Source organism: Haliaeetus leucocephalus, unplaced genomic scaffold (assembly GCF_000737465.1).
Source record: "Haliaeetus leucocephalus isolate CR32 unplaced genomic scaffold, Haliaeetus_leucocephalus-4.0 Scaffold175, whole genome shotgun sequence".
NCBI lineage: Eukaryota > Metazoa > Chordata > Aves > Accipitriformes > Accipitridae > Haliaeetus > Haliaeetus leucocephalus.
Window position 1 is genome coordinate 54,959 of NW_010972611.1, and position 18,366 is coordinate 73,324.

At 41.8% G+C, this 18,366-nt stretch overlaps 2 protein-coding genes across 7 annotated transcripts in view; one reads left to right on the forward strand and one right to left on the reverse strand.

Moving 5' to 3' along the window:
- LOC104829638 (GON-4-like protein) overlaps positions 1-14,508 on the forward strand; it is a 29,726-nt gene extending 15,218 nt beyond the window's left edge. For 3 of the 6 annotated variants that reach the window (XM_010563996.1, XM_010563997.1, XM_010564000.1), the window contains 16 exons: positions 431-602; positions 1,307-1,451; positions 1,636-1,786; positions 2,466-2,582; positions 3,662-5,398; positions 5,996-6,239; positions 7,237-7,418; positions 7,944-8,141; positions 8,706-8,849; positions 9,323-9,466; positions 9,776-9,895; positions 10,191-10,304; positions 10,778-10,985; positions 11,914-12,703; positions 13,162-13,264; positions 13,865-14,508. In XM_010563996.1, coding sequence (XP_010562298.1) covers positions 431-602; positions 1,307-1,451; positions 1,636-1,786; positions 2,466-2,582; positions 3,662-5,398; positions 5,996-6,239; positions 7,237-7,418; positions 7,944-8,141; positions 8,706-8,849; positions 9,323-9,466; positions 9,776-9,895; positions 10,191-10,304; positions 10,778-10,985; positions 11,914-12,703; positions 13,162-13,264; positions 13,865-14,014 — 4,719 coding nt within the window. In that variant the 3' untranslated portion in view covers positions 14,015-14,508. Of the gene's footprint in view, positions 1-430; positions 603-1,306; positions 1,452-1,635; positions 1,787-2,465; positions 2,583-3,661; positions 5,399-5,995; positions 6,240-7,236; positions 7,419-7,943; positions 8,142-8,705; positions 8,850-9,322; positions 9,467-9,775; positions 9,896-10,190; positions 10,305-10,777; positions 10,986-11,669; positions 11,887-11,913; positions 12,704-13,161; positions 13,265-13,864 lie in introns of those variants that run through there. The other 3 variants (XM_010563999.1, XM_010564001.1, XM_010564002.1) reach the window with 3 other exon arrangements.
- MSTO1 (misato 1, mitochondrial distribution and morphology regulator) lies at positions 506-18,366 on the reverse strand (the record flags this gene model as incomplete). Its single annotated transcript, XM_010564153.1, has 13 exons — positions 506-587; positions 13,074-13,188; positions 14,695-14,961; positions 15,223-15,341; positions 15,449-15,550; positions 15,788-15,972; positions 16,133-16,264; positions 16,828-16,980; positions 17,092-17,226; positions 17,320-17,437; positions 17,545-17,683; positions 18,003-18,051; positions 18,250-18,366. Coding segments are annotated over 11 exons (1,488 nt in total), but the record flags the coding sequence as incomplete, so codon positions are not given.

Below are 18,366 nucleotides of genomic sequence, written 5' to 3' on the forward strand. Positions count from 1 at the left end.
GTAAGGGAATGATGTTGTTAGCCTACTATGAACATGCTCAGTATGAAAATTTCTCAGTAGAGAAATAATTCACATTGTGCTGACTAATAACAGTGCTTTGAATTGGCATGACTTTGTATGGTTTTTATTGCTTTCTTTGAAATACTGAAAGCAAAGTTCAAAAAATACAGCTTCTGTAATTAGTGAACATTCTGTGATGTTGAAAGGTTCTGGAAAGTGGGGAAATTAAAAAAAAAAAAAAAAAAATCCTCTGGTTGTTCCTAGATTTGTAATGCTCAAAAATAAGACCTGTGACACTCTGCTTTTTCTTTTTTTTTTATGCCTGTCACTTCACCAGCTTTTATTTTTTGCATTATTGCATTACATGTACTTGTTCTTTAACTTCCACTTGAAAGCATGTTCTTTTATCTTCTTCTGTTTGACTTCACAGAGTGAACTTGGTAACTTTGCTCGAAGCTCTGCACTCCTTCGTCAGTCGTTCAATCCTAAATTTCAAACAATGTTCCAGCCATGTAACTTGAAGGGAGCACTGCAGCTCATTGAAGACTTTCATGCCCAAGTCCAAGTTGACTGGAGCCCTCGCAAAGCTGTGAAGAAGAGTGGTATGTATTTGAAGGGACAAGAGGTGGGAAAGCATTTACAGCAGGAGTTATTTCATGCTGTGCACCTTCCAAATGAGATATGGTTCAGACTGCTGTTTGGAATGAATATTTTTTTTTTTTAATTTTGTGAGGTATTTTTCGATAAAACCATCTACTTTATTGACTGCCTTCTTGGTTCTTAAACTTGAAATACAGTAAAGCATGTTATATGAGCTCTTGACTTTTGTTTGACATCATAATCCTGCCATTAATTGTTCTGCGGATGATGATCTAAGCTGCAGAAATCCATCAAGAAACTATGAAACTAGAAATAATTGTTCCAAATGTGTTGGTTAACACACATCAAGGAAATATTCCCTTCATTGGAGTATTTTATATAAAAAAATACTGTTGGCTTCAAATATTTGGTTTGTGATTTTTCTGGTACTTAGAGAGTGAACTGACTTGAAGTACACAGAGCTTTTTACAAGGGCTTTTTCATTATAGAGCAAAAGAAAAGATGGAAGGGGAAGGTAATTTTACCTTTTGCAGTGTAAACTTAAGGGCAAAAACTAGGAAATATGCGAATTCTAAAAACCAGGGAGAAAGTCTCTCTCTTTTTGCAGTGAAGGGAGTAAAAGAAACAATGTTTTCAAGAAGTCAGTTGTGAAAAACATTATTTGTCCATGTATATGTCTATCCTTACCTGTTAATTCTTTTCACAGCCAATGAATTTCCATGTTTGCCAAAGCAAGTGGCATGGATTTTGGCAACAAGGAGAGTCTTTATGTACCCAGAGCTACTGCCAATATGTTCCTTGAAAGCAAACCCTCCCCGGGACAAGATTATCTTCACCAAGGCAGAGGACAAGTAGGTGCTTAGAATTATTGAATAAAATGCATACAAATGAGACTTCTTTGTTAAGGAGAATTTCTAGCATGCAGACTTTTGGGATATCTGTGTATTGTGCAACAGCACATCCAAATAGTAATCTGTCGTACTGTCTAAAAGACTTTTTATCCCCCCCCCCCCGCCCCCTTCCTTCCTTCTTCAGTTTATTAGCTTTAGGTTTGAAACATTTTGAAGGCACAGAGTTTCCAAAGCCTTTGATCAGCAAGTATCTCTTGCCAACAAAAACTGCCCACCAGCTTACAGTACGAATCAAGAATCTCAATATGAATCGAGCCCCTGATAATATCATCAGAGTAAGTGATACATTCAGATTGTGGTTTGGTATTTTTCAGATTTGTGTGTCTGGTTGGTGTTTGTTATACAAGAAGAGATGTGCTGTTTGTTCCAAGGACCTTTTTGTCTATGTGCTGATGCTTAAAAGAAAATTTCATCATTTTATTAGCAATGAGGATTTCTTCAAAAAGACCTTATCCTCTGTACTTTGCAAGTACTTGTATTACTATTTTGACTCTTTTAGAGCCCAGCATTTGCAGACAGTCCTAGTAAAACTGTGGCTTCAGTAATCCTGACAAATTCATACAAATAAACTTTGAGTAGTGAAGCTTAAACAAAAGTGGTCTCTTCAGTCAGGCTGAAGGTCCAGCTGGCCAAATATCCTATCCTGTAAGCTAATGGCCACTGCTGAAGAGAGTTTAAGAGCCAGAAACACTTGAAGCAAGTACACCTGCATGTCTGCTAGAATGTCATGCTCTCTTTCGAGAGGAACCAAGATGGCAATGAGCTCTTGTTCAGCCTTATTATTCTTTTTTAATGTTTCTGTGGGTAGTACTTTATTGAAGTAGTAGTGATGAGAATCGCTTTATACATGAACACTTTTACAGATCACAATCCTCATCCTACATCCCAGCAGTTGTTAGACAGGTGATCTGACCACAGTCATCTTGTCTTGCATTCTCTCCTGTCTCCACATAGTACTATAAAAAGACAAAACAGTTGCCCATTCTGTTCAAGTGCTGTGAGGAAATCCAGCCTAACGAGTGGAAGCCACCTGTGGAGAGAGAAGAACATCGCCTGCCATTTTGGCTAAAGGTAGTTTCTGCTATTCTTCATCCAGCATAGGGGGTTTTTGTTATTGTTGTTTGGTTGATTTCTTCGGGTTCGGGTTTGGGGTTTTTTGGGGGGTGGTGTTTGTTTGTTTTTACAGCATAGGTCCAGAGTGAGTTGTTTGGTTAGCCTACAGCTCTGAAGTCAAAAGGTAGTCAGATTGTATTGTGTGGGAGCCTGTGTTACTCTGAGTCTAGCTAGTAAATGTAGCTAGAACACTGCTACTTAGCAACCTGAAGTATTATACGCTACTCTTGATGCTTGGCTGCCCAGCTGCAGTACATGATTGAAGTTATCATGGACATACAGTGTTTGTTGTCACATCCTTGTTTTGCTACATGGGTGTATTTCTGATGTCTCTGGTTTGATGTGTTGATTTCATTATTTAGCTTTGTTAATTTGTTAATCAACGTAGTCTGACCCTTGCCTTATGGTTAGTGGTGTTGCCTTCCTTCCCACTGTATTACAGCTGTGAGCGAGGGCATGTTCTTCCCCCTTAAAACCTCACCATCTAAGAGGAAATAAGAAATCTGGGGGTTTGGGGTGGGTTTTTCTGAGGTTATCTTCACCTGCAGTGTGGATGTTATTTTTGTTATACCTGAATGTCTCATGCTTCGTACGGATTCTTTCTCTGAGATTCTTTGCACAAGGAAGACAAAGTTGGAGGCATAGTGACTGTGCCTGCGAGTCAGTCAAGGAGGACTCTGTCTGAGGAAAGAATTAGGCACAGATGCCATAAAATCCAGTTCTCTTAATCACCTATTATATTTCATTGTTGCAGTGAAGCTTCCTTCCCGCAAAATCTTGTATTTACTAAAGGAACCTTTATAAAGCAATTCAGTTCTGTTGTTTCTTTGAGGCTCTCGGATTGTTTTGAAGGCTTTGGCGTAAAACTTGTGAATATAAAGTAATATACAGTAGAATAAAGTAAATAGAATAAAGTAAATAAAAAATGCTTTACTTATAGAAGCAAGTTGCTGTCTGTCACTTTCTATGGTGCTGTTTGAAGGTGGTAATAGAGAAATAGCCTATGGATGGGACTAATAAACTCTTGTTCCCTTTAGGCAAGCTTGCCTTCCATTCAGGGGGAATTGAAGCAATTAGCAGAAGATGCCAGGGAGATGCCAGGTTCACCTGATGCAGAAGGTGTCTTTTTGGGGACAGGAAAGGAAACTTCAGACACAGAATATGATGAAAAATACCCTCTACTTATGCCAAAGGGACTAGTACTGACCCTAAAGCCCCTTGCCAATCGATTCTCTAGGAGAGCATGGAGGAGGCAGAGGTCTTCAGCTCTGAAGCCTGTCCTCATTCGACCAAGTCCTTGTCTGCAGCCTAGTTCCAACACTATTAACATCCAGAAAACTGTGAAGCTATCCCAGTCAGAAGCTCCTCCCAGCAAAGTTATGGTTCAGATTCCTCGGCTAATCCAGCCAGCTACAGTTATGCAGACTGTGCCGGGAGTGCAGCCTTTGAATGTTCCAGCAGTGGTAGGAAGTGGGGATGGCTTGGAATTTCAGAATGTGCTTTCCACTTCGCATTCGGACTCCAGACAAGCTTTCTCAGCTGCTGTACCACCAGCTCTAGTGTCCTCAAATCCAGTAACTTTTCAGCCAAAACTGATGTTGCCAGCTTTGGCTGGAGCAAAAATACGCAAACCTTGTGTTCGTAAGGGATACCAAAAGAAAAAAGGGACAAAATCTGCCCCACTGATAAAGACTTCACCTTTGATTCAGCCATCTCCTGTCATCCTTACTGTACCTGCTACCACAGTGAAAGTGGTTAATATAGGCAATGGTTGCAATATGATTCAGCCCATAAATACAACAGTTGGTAGAGGCACTCAGGCTATTCCAGTTACAACCTTACTGGTAAATCCATCCACTTTCCCATGTCCATTAAATCAGCCTCTAGTGACTTCTTCAATCCCTTCGTTGATAGTTTCTCCTAACCCTGTCAGTCTATCTGCATCATCTGTTGGTGAAAATGAAGAACAGTTGAATCTGGTTCCTTCCTGCCCTGCTGGAAACAACAAAAATATCTATCCCACAGTGGAGCCCAAGGTTGAACCCCCAGAGTTGTACGTTTCGTGCTCTGCTGTCTCACCCAAGGAGTGTAGTACAAATCCTGCCACTTCAAATAACAGCAGTCAGCAAAAGGTAAACAAGACTGACTGCTGTAGCTGGACGGTGGTAGAAGGAGATGAGAACACTTCAGAGCCCTTGTGCGTGGACCTTTTGCCTCATTTAGAAGATCCAGATGAAACAGTGAAAATTGAGCCTGAAGATTCAAATGATGCTACCAAGGAAGTAAATCCAGTACAGAAGAGGGATCTTTTATGTGCTAAAGTGAAGGAAGAATTCATGCTACATCTCAGCCAGGAGCTGAACATGGAGGCTGCATGTTCATGTTCAAATGACCTGAAAGAAATTAAAAAGGAGCATACTTTGTGTGACGAGAAGGGAGAAGAAGAACGACGGGCTTTGCAGACGTCTCCCCATGGAGAACAGCACATGGATGCAGGTGTTGTTGCTGGACCACAAGTAAGCAGTGAGTCTCCAAAGAATCTTTCTTATACAGCAGATGTTGAGGCAGAATTTAGTAGTCCACTAGGAAGACCAGAGGATTCGTCTAGTATAGATGGCCAGTCTGTTGGGACACCAGCTGGCCCTGAAGCTGGAGGAGAGAGAGAAGGACCAGAAGAAGAGGAAGAAGACGACTTTGATGATTTTACACAAGATGAGGATGAAGAAATGTCATCAGCCTCAGAAGAATCTATTCTTTCAGTGCCAGAACTTCAGGTAAAAGCAAACAAAATTTTAAAAAACTTGCTAATGATAAATATTGGTGTGCTGAAACACCCTAGTGGAGTCAGGGCATATGACAATTTCAATCCAATTGGAAAGCTGGACTGTTAACTATATAACAGCATGGTATTGTGCTGTTTTACAGAGAAATTGGACACCACATTTTTCTGGGAAGATTTTAAGTCCAAGCTAAAGGAATATCTTGCAAATATTCAGATTTAAATTCTGCTGAGTTGCAAGGACTTCCTCAACTGAGGCTGTTGTTTAGTAAGAAGTACTTTAAGTGAAAATGATTTTCCAGATCGCAATTCGAGCAAGCCTTTAAGAACTAAGGTGATCATTAAGGAATCCCGTCTAACTTAAGGCTTTTATAAGTGGCAGATTTTGAAACTGAATTTTGTGCTTGATATGAAAATAGGCAGTTCTGGTTGTTGTTGAATTCTGTCCCTTCAGTAGAATCCTCTAGTTGGTCAGATGTTGATCTGTGAAATTTGCTGTTAGAATTACAATGGAGTGAGCTACTTGCTGAATGACGTTAAAACAAACACTAAAAGAAAACATTGTGACTTTTTTTTGTTGTTTCTTTCTAAGGAGACAATGGAAAAACTTACTTGGCTTGCAACAGAGAGACGTTTAAGCCAAGAAGGAGATTCTGAAGAAGAGAATTCCCAGGAAGAGAACTCTGAGCCTGAGGAAGAGGAGGAGGAGGAAGGGGAAGGAATAGAGAGTTTACAGAAAGATGATGAAATATGTGGCGATACATCAGAAGAACCTAAATCTGCCTTCACATTGACAAAGGCGGCCCCGCAGTTGGAAGCCCGCAGAATGCCAGCAGGTAAGTTCTGTGGGTTTCTTTTGACACAGGGCGTGGGGAAATAGAGCTGCTCTCTGCATTAAAGCAAAACAATGGGGAAACTGTATCTGGTTTAATTTCACTTGGCGTATCTGAGCTTAGTGATGCTTTCCATTTGGAAATTAAATTTTGCAACACAGTCACAATTCTATAAAAGCAGTTCTTACTATAGAAGCCCTTGTGTATATGAACCGAGTGTCTTTAGTCCATTGTAATGCATTTATACTTCAAAAATTTGCAGACATAAGATTTGTGGCTTGTGTCAGCTAATACCCAATACCTATATAAGAACAGTATTAAATAGTCAAATCTTTGCTAAATTGAATTTTGTGTTATAAAGTCATGTTGGGGAAAAATAAATGAAACAAAGTAATACCTTAACAGAATCTAGCAAGTGGTAGGTGAATTGGAGCAGTGAACTTCGAGGTGGACCTCAGCCCATTAGACCAACAGAGTCCTAATCTTAAAGACATAAAAATCTTGATGTAGCAACTCTTAGTACACTACATCATTCCCTATTATGTGACACCAGTTATTTATCTGTGATGTTAATTCTATTCATGTAAATAATAAGCTAAAAGAATAATTTGCAAGCATTAACAGCCAGCTCTGATGCTCATATCGTATCTCTGTTCACTCACTATGATTTATTTTTTTTGCTCCTGGTATGCAGTAGATGTATCTATTAGTTCTTAGTAGATTGCTAGCTGAGGAATAGCTAGGATGGGTTTGTGGCTGTATCCAGAGATTTTTCCTATCAGATGCTATAAAAATAAACAGCAAATTTAAAATATGTTAGCCAGCCTGACTAAGAAAAGTATATTGCTCATACACTTACAGGAGAGTGTAAACAGTTAACTCGTCACTAACTCTGAAAACCTACTTTTCTATTGCAGTATTGATCTAGAAAAGTAGTTGTCTGCCAGCCCAAGGAATGTATGAAAGGTACCTGTACAATTTGCTTTGTGCTTCTTCACAGGAGAAAACATGAAAGCCCCTGGGAAGAGCAGGAGCTCCCACAGAACCAGAAATAAGAGGGGACGGGCTCGTGCTAGCAAAGATACATCTAAGCTGCTCCTCTTGTATGATGAAGACATCCTGGAGAGAGATCCCCTGCGGGAACAGAAAGATCTGGCATTTGCACAAGCTTATCTAACCAGGGTAAGCTAGACCAGTAGGTAACCCAGAAATAGGAACATCGGATGCTTCAAGTCCTTTAACATGGTTCATGCCTGAGCCACATAACTGCCAGTTCTGACTGGCTGTACTGGATCTGGTCAGGATGAAGTTATCTTTCTTCATAGCACCCCATATGGCGGTCCTTTACTTACTAAACTGTCTTTATCGCGGCCTATGAGTTTTCTTGCTTTTGCTCTTCCTCTTTCCTCCCCTGTCCTGCCTGGGGGAGGTGAGGAGTGAGTGAGTGGCTGGGGGAGGGCTTAGCTGCTGGCTGCAATCAATTCACAACACTGGGCCTCTTTTAATTTCAGAATGTCATAGTCTTTGATTTGGTTCCCTTCTCTCTTGTGAGCAGTTAAAATTTATCTTTAAGGAAAAGACTTGGTTGGCTCAACAAAGCTGGAAGCACTGTGTAAATCTGAGTAGCAAGAGATCAAAGATTACTAAATTAACTTGTTTTCTTCCTGGATGTTATGTAGTCCTGTAAAGCTCTGTTGCTCTTTCCAGGTGCGTGAAGCCTTGCAGCATGTTCCTGGAAAGTATGAAGACTTTCTTCGCGTTATCTATGAGTTTGAGATTAGCACGGACAAGCAAACAGCTGTGGATCTCTATTCCACTTTACAGAAACTGTTGCATGACTGGCCACAGTTGCTCACAGATTTTGCTGCCTTTCTATTACCAGAACAAGCTTTGGAGTGTGGACTGGTAGGTAGCATGAAAGGAGACCAAATTTTAAGCAGACAATGTCAATGCTTGTGAGAGTGAAAGAATAAAGTATTCTTCCTAGGGCAAGAAAGGTAAACAGCTGGTAAATCACTTGCTTACCTTGCTGTTTTATTAATCAGAATTGAAATGTCTAGTGTTTGTTTTAAGTCTCATATTAAGTATTACTGTGGAGAATTGGCCTTTCCCAGTTACGTTGCAGAACCTGACTGCAGAGACAACGTGCAGATAAAGCAAGTGGAATGGTTCCCTTATCTCACAAATCAGCCTTCCACTTTGTAAGATAGAGGTTTTCACCTGTTCCATTCTTTCTGGATTTTCCTATCTTACATGCATATGGTGGAAGCAAAACTTTGTAGCTCACGTAAGTATTGATTATGCAAAGTCTTGTTTCTCTTTCTCCACCTCTTCCCAGTTTTGCAATGGATGTCAATACAAATGGAAAAAAAATAGCAAGACAGGCATTTTATAGCTTGCCTAAGCCAACTAGAGATGCTTGGAGATACATTCTTGAACATGAGGGGTGAATCTTTTTCTTTTGGTCAGTTTGAAGAGCAGCAAGCATTTGAAAAAAGCCGGAAGTTCCTCAGGCAACTGGAGATTTGTTTTGCTGAAAATCCTGCCCACCATCAAAAGATCATCAAAGTTCTCCAGAGTTGTGCAGACTGCCTCCCCCAGGAGATTGCAGAGGTAATCAGGCATCCAGGTATATCCTTTCTCTCAAAAACCCTGAGAATGCAATTAGCTGGCCTGCTTCACTGTTCCTATATGCTGCTCTTTGAGACCACAAGAGATTATCAAGTGCGATCTCCTGCTGTGGGGCATGGTAGAGAATTGAAGCTGCCTCTTCTAGAGGCTTTACAATTAACTGGCCTGTGTGTCTCCTCTCTCCTACCTCCACCTTGCCTTTATTACCTTGCAGGTGAAATTTTAGATTAGTACCTCCTACAGTCTGCCTAGAATTTTGGAGGGATATTTCTATGCTAACTTGATAGCTGGATGTGGAATGATCTCAAAATATTCATGAAGTAGCACCAATGCAAGCATAAACTTCCATGTTGGAGGTCTAATAAGCCCTGGTGTTCCACTTTGAGAAATCCTTCTGAGAAGAATGTGACAATATGGAATGAAACACTCATTTTCTCTGGATTTCTCTTTTTCAGCTGAAGACCCAAATGTGGCAACTGTTGAAAGGACATGACCACTTGCAGGATGAGTTCTCCATTTTCTTTGATCACTTACGGCCCTCAGCCAGCCGCATGGGAGATTTTGAGGAGATCAACTGGACAGAAGAGAAGGAATATGAGGTGGAGCAATCTTTTCCCCAAGACCAGAAAAGATAAAAGCAGGATACTAGACATGTTTGAACTTGAAGAACTCAAATTGAGACTGCATTTCCAGAGAGAGGGAAGCAGCAGGGTGGGGTAGCTGTTGGTGGACTGAAGCAAACTTTTTTCAAATTTTTTTTTTACAGCATTTATGTCTCTTCTAACATAATTGAACTTGTCATGTCCTGGAACTGAACTTAATATTCAGAAATCCATGGGGAAAATGAAGTTTGGTCTACTGAAGAGCTATCATGATAGAGCAGTTTTTGTGTGTTTCTTCTTTTGTAGTTTGATGGGTTTGAAGAGGTGTCTTTGCCAGATGTAGAAGAGGAGGATGAACCACCCAAGATTCATGCAGCCTCAAAAAATAAGAAGCGTAAAGAGATTGGAGGCCAGAACAATGACAAGGTGGGCCTGGGGTATCTCACTAGTCCACATATCTGGACTCTAAGCAAATGCATGCTCACAAGGATAAATGTGTTGATTTATCAAGAGACATGACAACAGCCTAAAAAGATTGAAGAAAGGAGATTGAAATGTTTCCATTGTGCTTTGCTTGCTAGCAGCATAATTGCTTTAGTTCTCTCTGGGTGTGCGCAGAGTGCCACTCACCCCTTCCTGGCTCCCTCTGGGGTTAACCTTACCCTGACTGTCATCTTTGTGTACCATGCATCTTTGTCAGCTGGAGTATGTCTGTTTCCAGGAGGTCGAGTGGGTAGATGGGACGAAGGAATGTTCCTGTTCCTGCCATGAAGGGAGTAGTGATCTCAAGCTAAAGAAAAGCAAAAGGAGGACCTGCAGCCATTGTAGTAGTAAGGTCAGTTGATAGGCCAAGTCACTGGAGTGGTGAGTGGAAGGTAGAGTCGTGCCAAGAGTCCCCCTGATGTGGTGATCTGTCCAGCCTTGGGCCTCATGTCTCCAAAATAATGTGTTGAGGAAGCAAGTAAATCAAAAGATGACCAGTAGCGTCTCCCTCTTTGGAGCTCTGACTGCACTACCTGGCCTTCCGCTGTCTGTCCCTCACTTTCTACTGCCCCTCCTTGCTATGCTAAATAGTGTTAATTTCAATTTTCTTTTGAGGTAAGAATAAGCTTTTTTAGTGGAAGATGCTTGTGTGGCCACTATGTGAAAAGACTCTGCCTGTTCATAATAATAAAAAAGATTCAGCTTTCTAAATGCAAACTGAAGCCTTTGTTAGGATCAAGGAATACTTTGGAAGCAAAGGCTGAGGTGTTAGGTTTGGATTGATATACCACATCTGTAATTGTATGCCTCTACATTGATTTGCAGGTATGTGAAAACAAATTTTACAAAAATAAAGATTCTCAGGAGCTGACTGCAAGCCTTGTTCAACAAGAATCAAGTCCTCAGCCTGAAGGGAGGGATTCTGGAATGTCTAAGGAACCTGGAGAAGAAAGCCTGGAGAACAGAGATGAGAGAGAGGATGTCCAGAGCAGAACAAAAACTGTATCTAGGAAAGTGGACTCTCTGGCTTCAGGTATGTGAAAGTCTTGTGTACAGACAGGTATATCATTCATCTCCAAACTGGTTCACACAAAGGAAAATAGGTATAGGACTTTCTAACACAAATTTATTGAGATAATGAGAACTTCTAATAATCTTTTCTCATTTTTTTTTCCTTGTGTTCATCCACTCTGGATGCTCTAAACATGCATATATCCAGTGTAGTCCCTTCAAAAAAAAGCCTTCCTGACTAGATAAACATTCTCCCCTTTTCAGAACGATTGCTCCATTTAAGCTTCTCTTGCTAGCATACTAATCCCATTCCCAGTACTACTAGTCCATGATACTGTGGTTTTTTCCAGTTTTCATTTAGCACAGCAATTCAAAATCACCATCTCTCTAATCTTCTTTTAAATGGTCTCCTTCAAGTTACTTGTTTTTCCTTCAGTCTGGTACAGACAAGGGGAAACATGATTATTGCAGGATAAATAACCTGAAAGAGATCTCTTCCTTCTTTCAGTAACCATGTCTCAGTTAACACTACTGTTGGAGACAATGCACAGGTTCTATATAGTAGTTTAAATGTAACGCAACCTGATGTCTAGTTTATAGTGGTTTTGTAAATAGGGTGCCAAGAGCAGCAATGTCTTTCACTTGAGAATTTTGTTCTGGGCAATGCACTTAAGCTTTTTCATGTGTTTATCACTTCTTCACACAGCAGCTGGTTGTACTAACCCACAATGGTGAAGAAAATTCACTGCAGAGTGCCTTTGAAGTACAGGATGGGTAAACTGCAGATAGCATTACAAAGCTGCTCCCAAACTGTGTTCTCATTTACAGTATTATGCTCTAGAATAAAAAAAAAAAAAAGCCCAAACCAAAAAACTCTTAAAAAGGAATAAAGCTTCCAGATGTTTTTCTTACTAACAGCTCATCTAAACTTGTCTGGGTTTCTTAATCAGGATCTCACCTGGAAGGAAAGATTGCCTCCAGCAGACATGCATCTTCTGAAAAAGCTGCACTGCCTGATAACCAGGTTCAAGAAGCTGGTGTCAGTGCTGTTGTGAATACTGCAAAGGACAGTGATTCTTCTGTCACTGACCTCAGATGGACACATCTACAAAAAGCTACTCTAAAACTACCTCAAGAAACCAAAGACTGCCCTTGCACTGTGGGAAGTGGGAGTGAGGGACTAAAGCAGCAACATCAAGGAAACGCAGATGCTTCCCTTGGGCTGAGCAGAGATCTGCTGCTCTCTTCTTCTGCTACAGTAAAAGGCTTAACGGGACCCAGTTCCTCTTCTGGAAAGAGTGTATGTCAGACTGAAGGGCTTCATTCTGATTCATCAGATAAGCTCACTATCTTTGGTCATGCTTCAAAATTAGGTGGGAAAGAATTTGAGGGACCACCTTTGCCTCTGGAAGGAAAACCTGAAGCAAAACAGGGTTGGATAACACTGGGTAGAAAACCAACACTGGGTAAGAGCTGCAGCTCACAGTCCCCTGATAATTGCATTTTGGAAACAGATGATATGGGCTGCACTGGAAATTTGCCTGAGAGCAGATCAAAGTCAAATGCAAACAACTGCTTCCAGGTGCAGCAGCATTCTGAGCAGCTAGAATATAGAGTGGTTACTGCCTCCCTGGAGCAAAAGGAAGAGGAGCAGCAACAGCAGCGAGTCACAGAAGCAACTGTGTGTGCTAAGAACAGCAAAGTCAGCTCAACTGGGGAGAAGGTTGTCCTCTGGACCAGGTATAGCTGCCTGAACTGCATCTTACATCCTTTGTGCATTCAGTATTTGGCTTCAGCTTTCATATTATAGTGTATCCTTTATTTTCATTTTGTATGCCCATTTTCTAATGTCTTCTGCCCCCTCCCTTGTTTCCTCTAACCACAGTCTGTCATAGCTGGCATCTTGGTCCTATGAGAAACACTGTCTGCTTGTGGCTGTGTAATTATTGTAGCACTTCAGCCTGGGAAAGAATTTTTTTTCCCTCTGACTTCAAAAAGCTTAAAAACAGGCTAAATGCAGCTCTGCTTAGAGATATGTCTTGTGATAGGTGGTGGTAGTAATAGTAAAGGAACAAGCCTGCTGGACTTGCTCTGTGATTGCTATCCTTACCTGGGAACAGGCCTCTTGGGCTTGTGGTGGTTGAAGTGTGTCAACGCTTGTTTTCAGCTGCTTTAATAGCTATTGCACTGTTTTGCAGGGAGGCTGACAGAGTCATCCTCACCACCTGTCAGGAGAAAGGAGCCCATCTGGAAACATTCCATGCCATCTCACAGAAACTAGGCAACAAGACAGCTAGTGAGGTGAGCGATTGGTGTGGAAAAGCTTGCATCTGCTACAGTGAATGGGGAAAGGGTGGGAAAAGGAAGGAAAAGTGGAGGTTTGCTGTCATATAGTCTCCCAAACTTAACTTCAATTTGATGCTGCATCAGAGAAAAATAATTCTCTTTGCAAATAAAAAACCAAAACCAACCCTGATCTGTTCTGGTGCAGCCAAAAATCATGACTGCTACGGTCCTCCTTACATTAGCACTGATATTCTAGCCTTATATTTGGTACCAAAATTGTTTCAGTGACTGCTACTTGGGTCTTTAGCCTTCTGCTTCAACACAAGGAATCTGTTGGGTTTTCTCTTAACATTCCTCATATTACTGCCTAGGAATCTTCCCAAACTGCCGGTTTTTTACCAGCAAGTCAGTAGAATATAACTTTCTTCCAAAGAAGACAGAACAACCCAGTGCTCTTCTATTTCTATTTTCCTTCATGATCGAATCTTCCATAAAATGTGATTGGGGTTGTTTTTAACATAAATGCACAAAACACCCTCAACTCCATAACGTGAAACTTCCATTTCATACTGCCTTTTAGGTCACTAGTTATCTTGGATTTCCCTTGTTCTTCAGGTATCCCACAGGTTCAGAGAACTGATGAGGCTGTTTCATACATCCTGTGATGGGAGCTCTGAAGATGAGGAGGATGCAACTAGTACCAGTAACACAGACCAGTTGTCAGATAAAGATCTTCTGCTTTCTGAGGAAGAACCTGATGACTAAGGTTATTCTGGCTTGATAAGCTATTGACTGCATCAGGAGAGTTTTTTGCCAGTTTGCTGCTAGACAGGTGCTGTGGATAAAGGAAAAATGTTTGCACAGGTACTTAAGATAGCACCTTTTTGTTGTTGTTGTTCACTTTCCTGCTACACTTCTGACAAGCTGCAGTTCTCAATCTGTATCAAACTAAAGAAATGAAGAAAGGGATGAGGGTGATAACATCCTCTAGAACCTACATGGGGAGCTGCAACAATTAAATGACAGAAGTGATGCTTGTGGACATTGACCTCACTGCATGGTGAAGATGGGCCACCAGCCTTTGAAAAGAATATGTAAATATTGTATCATAAGATGTCTGTTTTCATGTGGAACACACACATGATTTTTTGTAAGTTTTCCCCTTGTGTTGATTGTACATGGGAAAGTTACAATCTGAATTCTGTATTTATTGTGTGGTCTTATTCTAACAGGCAGAGCAAATTCACTTTGCAAAGTTTTAAAAAAAACAAACATACAAAAACAGGCCCCAAAAAAGCAGCTTTCCTCCTTTACAACACAACTGCAAGTAGCTGGAGAACTTAAGCCAGCCTTTGTAGCAGGATTTTACTGAAAAGAAAGTAGCAGTTGGGCCATCTTTAAAGCCGTTCCCTTTATTTTGAAAGTGATTTTAAAGATATTCTTACTTCCACTATCTCTAGTAATAAAGATGAGTTAGTCTGCATCTGCTTCATCTTCAGATTCATCTGCTTCAGAACCCATTTCATAGCACTGGGATAGAGTTCTTAGCTCCTGTAAGGCCTCCTGGAAGTCATCCGGTTCAACTCCAGCAGAGAAGAAGCTGGGCCATCGCCGCGTGTTCAATTTCTGTAGATCCTTGTATAAGCTGTAGAGGAGCGTGTGCAGAACCGGTGAAGACTGCAGGGCTGCTAGTACAGGGATGCTTTCAACAGCTGCAGGGAAAAATATCTTTGTTCAAACAGACCAATCAAAATTTGTTTCCCTACTCTATTTTACTTTACAAGCAGTTGCTTTACTGAAGCTCAACGTAGCAGAAGAGCTGCTTAACACTAATAATTTTTGCCCTACAAACACTCAAAAGTGTGTTGTGTGTTTGTTGGTTTTTTAATAATTCTCCTTTACCTCTGTTAGACCCTACTTGCCCCCACATGATCTCTTTCTGTTGCAAAGTAAGTTTAAGGGGCACTTGTTACCTGCTGAGGAATAACTGGGAGGTTTGTCCAGGAGGAAGCCTTGTCTGGTCAGAAGAGGAGAAAAAAACTGGGGGTACGGAGGTAGGGTGTTACATGGCTGCTCAAGCACGTGGGATGTGCTGTAAGGAAGAAGGTGAATAAAGTTATCCAAAACTTGCTCTACCTTCAGTTGCAAGTTACTGTTCCCTGTTCTAAAAAAAAAAAACAAAACAAAACTGTTACCAACCTGAATGCCCCAGGAAACACAGTGTGTAAATAATGCTGCAGAATCTGCTCAGTGCTCTCACAAGCATGGAGTGGAGAAGTGGCCTGCTTTTCTGGACAGCTGCTGCAAAGAAAACCAATTCATGGTTTTCCAGGGGATTTGACTGAAAGTGTTGGTGACTCAGCTGCTTTTTAGCTGTTTTGCTATAAAGTTAGTAGCATATAACTGGCTAGATCACTACTATACAGTTTTTTCTTCATTCGGCTGACTCTCCTAATAGGATTGTGAATGACTTTAAGAAACCACCACAGTTGATAGTGTGAGTTCTGAAGGGAAAAGTGCAGCTGAAATGCTGATTACCTGATGTGACTTTCTTTGCAAATTCCTCGTAGCACAACAGACTGAGCAAAACAGCAGCTGACCTTCTGCTCCCTACATGAAGACAGAAGCTTCCAGGGCATGTCTTGCTGGTAGGCACATAAAGTATCAGGGAGCGAGCAGCCATGTAGAGCAGGAAAGGGAACAGAAGCCCACGCAGCCACAACCTACGAGTCAGAGAGGGGGAGACAAATCAGTCTAGAACACACTCCCCCCGTCCTGTTATGTGTGTATGTACAGATGTGAAGTAGAACACCAGCTCTTGCCCACAGCAGTAGTTCAGGTAGAACTGAAAGGATTAGAGGTTGCTGTTCTCTATGCCCTTACCTTTCTCCCAGAGAAGTTAAGTGTTTCAGCAAGGTGCATCATAGAGCCCTGAGAGGAACAGAGCCGGTAAGGAGCTGTAAGGGTGTCAAGCACTGCTGCCAAAATTGCGCTGCTGTGGTAGTTAAGTGATGCCTATGGAGGGAGACACATGGAAGACTTACAGGACAAGTTAAATTCATCTGTTCCTTAACTCATTTTTGTATATTTAACTTGAGCATATTGTAAATTGTGCTTTTATATACGTTGTGTTTTAACAGTTATTTCAGGTTTTGGATAAGCAAGTCAACTGCTTGCTAACAAATGATCTGTTGCTGTTTTTCTTGACAGCAGCTTCTTAGTGCACAGACAAGGCTGGTGTTACATACTCAGCACATGAAGAATAATGCAGTAAACCATTTTTTTCAGTGACAAAACTGAAGGCAGTAAACCAATGGAAAGACTGCAAAAAAGAAAATGTAATGTTTTTTAAAGGATGAAAAAAACTATGGGAGTGAAAAGTTGGCAGTTAATTCTCTGCTAACAGTGAAAAAGCAGGAAAAAAAAAATCTTTTCTGCTTAGTAGAACACCATCATGAAAAAACATTGCTAAAATAACATAGCTGCAGAAAACACTTTTGGAGAGTGGTATATCTGAAAGAGCTGAAAGCCAGCCATGGTAGGTGTTGTTTCTAGGTAAACCACTCTATGGTACATACATCATAGTTTATATATGGAAATGTAACGGGAGGTTGTGGCTTGATTCCTAGACTCCCACTGAGTGACAGGGGGCAAAAGAGCGAGCTGTGACTGGAGAGATGGACAATTCCTAGGGCTGTGTTCATCAGTCTGTAAAAATTCTTCTGAGAACCCTGGGGGGAAAAAATCCAACCATTAGAATCTTAAAGATGCAATCAAACAGTCTAATCCAGATTGGGCATGAAAGCATCACCTGTTGTTTTGTTTCCCCATTGTTTACTTACTCCCATGTTACTCATGACTGGAGTCAAGCCCCAGGTCAGGATTCCTTTTCCTGAATATTCATCATAGAGCAGTTCTGTCACCTTGGCACCAACTCCAGAGAATCCATTGTGTAGGTCACAGAGGACTTGGAACCCCTGTGTAAGAATGGCAGCAGCAGCTGAGATTCTACTTAATCTTGAACAGAAAGTTTCTTGAAAGAAAAGGGAGTTTGGACTAAGCTGTCAAACCTGCAGATAATCACACTCTTCAACATAAAAGTGCAACCGATCTTCCAACTCCTCTATGCAGCCAGGATCCTGCAGGAGACTTTCACCTTGTCCAAAGGCTTCTAGGCAACCACACTCCCTAAGAAAAGGGGGGGGCTTATTCTATCCCCTCTTAATTTTTCCTTGAAGTCAAAACTAAGATCCTGTTCTGGACAACAGATTCTGAATGAAACCTTTAGAACATACCCATCGTGCATGTACTGACGGATGACATAGATGCTCTTGGGATGCAAGTGCACGTTGAGGTAATCGGACCAGACCCGCATGCTGCCACCTGAGTAAACTTCCTGGGAAACAGCGAGTCGCGAAGGGGCAGGAGATGCATCTGGAATGAGAGATGTGAAGAGCGAAGGTCTTTTCAACTCTGAACATCCCTTGAATAAACAAAACCAGCTTTTTATCTCGTCCAGTTTCTTAACTTAGTTGCTGCTCTATGACCCATCTTTCTGCAAGCAAAGAAATCTTATCCCATAGTTTTCCTTCTCCCCGCATGCTCATTCACTGATAAATTGTCCAGCTGTCACAGGGCTTGTTCTGCCTTTCTAGATAGAGCTCTTTGATCCCAGTAAGTAAACCAAAGCCATCAGGACAGTGCAAATTGGACAAAACACAAACCGGTAATGCACAGAAACACGCACACACACCTTGAACTGAAGCACTGGAACTGCCTTTTCTGTCAGAGGAAGCATCTTCCTAAGGAAAAAGCCCCGGTACGGCAGTTACACCATGCTTTGCCTCATCCTTCCACATGGTACCAGTCAAGAAGTTAAAGCCCACGCCGCGAGCGAAGTAAATGCGAGAGGAGTCGGGGAAGCACCCGGCGGGCTCCGAGCAGCGCTTCGTATCCCGGCAGCCGCTGCGTCCCGCCCGCCCCGCTCCGCCCACCCTCACCGTCCGGCTCCCGGCGTCCCGCGGCGCGGAGCCCCCGGCCGAGGCGCGTTCCAGGTAGGCCGCCACCTCCCCGTCCCTGCAACACAAACCGGTGGCAGCTGCTGGCGGGCCCCCGCC